General features: G+C 44.4%; 1 protein-coding gene across 1 annotated transcript in view; it reads left to right on the top strand.

Moving 5' to 3' along the window:
• The window catches only part of MYBPC2 (myosin binding protein C2), a 36,788-nt gene that overhangs the window by 14,595 nt on the left and 20,852 nt on the right, over nucleotides 1-1,341 (top strand). Inside the window, exons 9-10 of the mRNA XM_007957643.1 lie at nucleotides 448-572; nucleotides 670-775. Coding sequence (XP_007955834.1) covers nucleotides 448-572; nucleotides 670-775 — 231 coding nt within the window. The remainder of the gene's footprint in view (nucleotides 1-447; nucleotides 573-669; nucleotides 776-1,341) is intronic.

Here is a 1,341-nt window from a genome sequence, read left to right as displayed (position 1 = left end):
AGGTGCATATGGTTCAGTGCTCAGCTACTAATCACAAGGTTGGTAGTTTGAATCCACTCAGAACCACCTTGTAAGAGAATCCTAGTAACAAACCTGCAAAAGATCAATTTTATTCTGATATACATGGGGTTGCCATGAATCGGAATCAACTCAATAGCAACTAATGTTTTTTTAATTGTAAATCTGTTTAACGTTTTAAGGAAGACTACCACTCTTAGAAAGGGCACTCACAAATGTATATGAAAATGCAAATATCCAATGAAAAAATAGACAGAGGCCATGAAAAATAGGAATTAGCTGAGAAGAAGCCCACATCGAACCATCTAGCCCTTCCCACATAACTGAGCTCTGATGGGAATTGACTCAGCCTGAGAACTAGTGGGAGGACCTTCCCCGGGGCTGGGCTGGTGCTCCATGCCCTGGGTTGAGGTGAGACTTTTGTACCAGATACGTGTTTGAGAATGTTGGTAAGAAGCGAATCCTCACCATCAACAAGTGCACGCTGGCGGATGATGCTGCTTACGAGGTCGCCGTCAAAGACGAGAAGTGTTTCACGGAGCTCTTCGTCAGAGGTGAGACCAGAATTTGCACCTGAACTTGGAGAGCAGAACTCTGGGGTGGGGGGAGTCCTAAAACTACTGACTTCCTGTACTCACCTGTGCCTCATAGAACCTCCGATCCTGATCATTACACCCCTTGAGGACCAGCAGGTGTTTGTGGGTGACCGTGTGGAAATGGCGGTGGAGGTGTCAGAAGAAGGTGCTCAAGTCATGTGGTAAGTGACTATTGGACTCCAATGTCCTCCTTAGCTTCTTTGAACCTGCTCTGATCTTCATGGGCCACCCTGGGACCTGTCTCAGAGACTTCTGCCCTTCACTGGGTAGTTACCAGGAGACCTCAGCCTTTTTCTATAAATCCCAACCTTTACCCATTACCTCTTTCTAGAACTTCTGGTGTCTACCCATCTCTATGATCTATGACTCCTCTTTGAGGTCCTTTTCTGATTTCTACTGTTTCACTGATTCATTAAATCACTTATTCATCTACTATTCACTTACTTATCCCTTTGTTTAATCAATCATCCATCCTTTGGCCCATCCAGCCGTGCATATATCTTCTCATGTGTCCACTTATGAATCTATGCAGTCATTCATTTACCCATTCATTCATACACACATATATCCACCCAGACATCCATCCATCCATCCATCCATCCATCTATCCATCTGTCTTAGTTCTCTCATAGCAGAAATACGATAAGGGAATGGTTTTACAAACAGACTTTACCTCTCTCACAGGTTGTTGTTGTTATTGTTATGTGCCGTCGAGTCGGCCCTGACT

This window comes from Orycteropus afer, unplaced genomic scaffold (genome assembly GCF_000298275.1).
Source record: "Orycteropus afer afer isolate SDZICR_OR568_19922 unplaced genomic scaffold, OryAfe1.0 scaffold00766, whole genome shotgun sequence".
NCBI classification, from domain to species: Eukaryota; Metazoa; Chordata; class Mammalia; order Tubulidentata; family Orycteropodidae; genus Orycteropus; species Orycteropus afer.
Note: the sequence above shows the minus strand (reverse complement) of the source record. Positions and strands in the feature narration are given on the sequence as shown.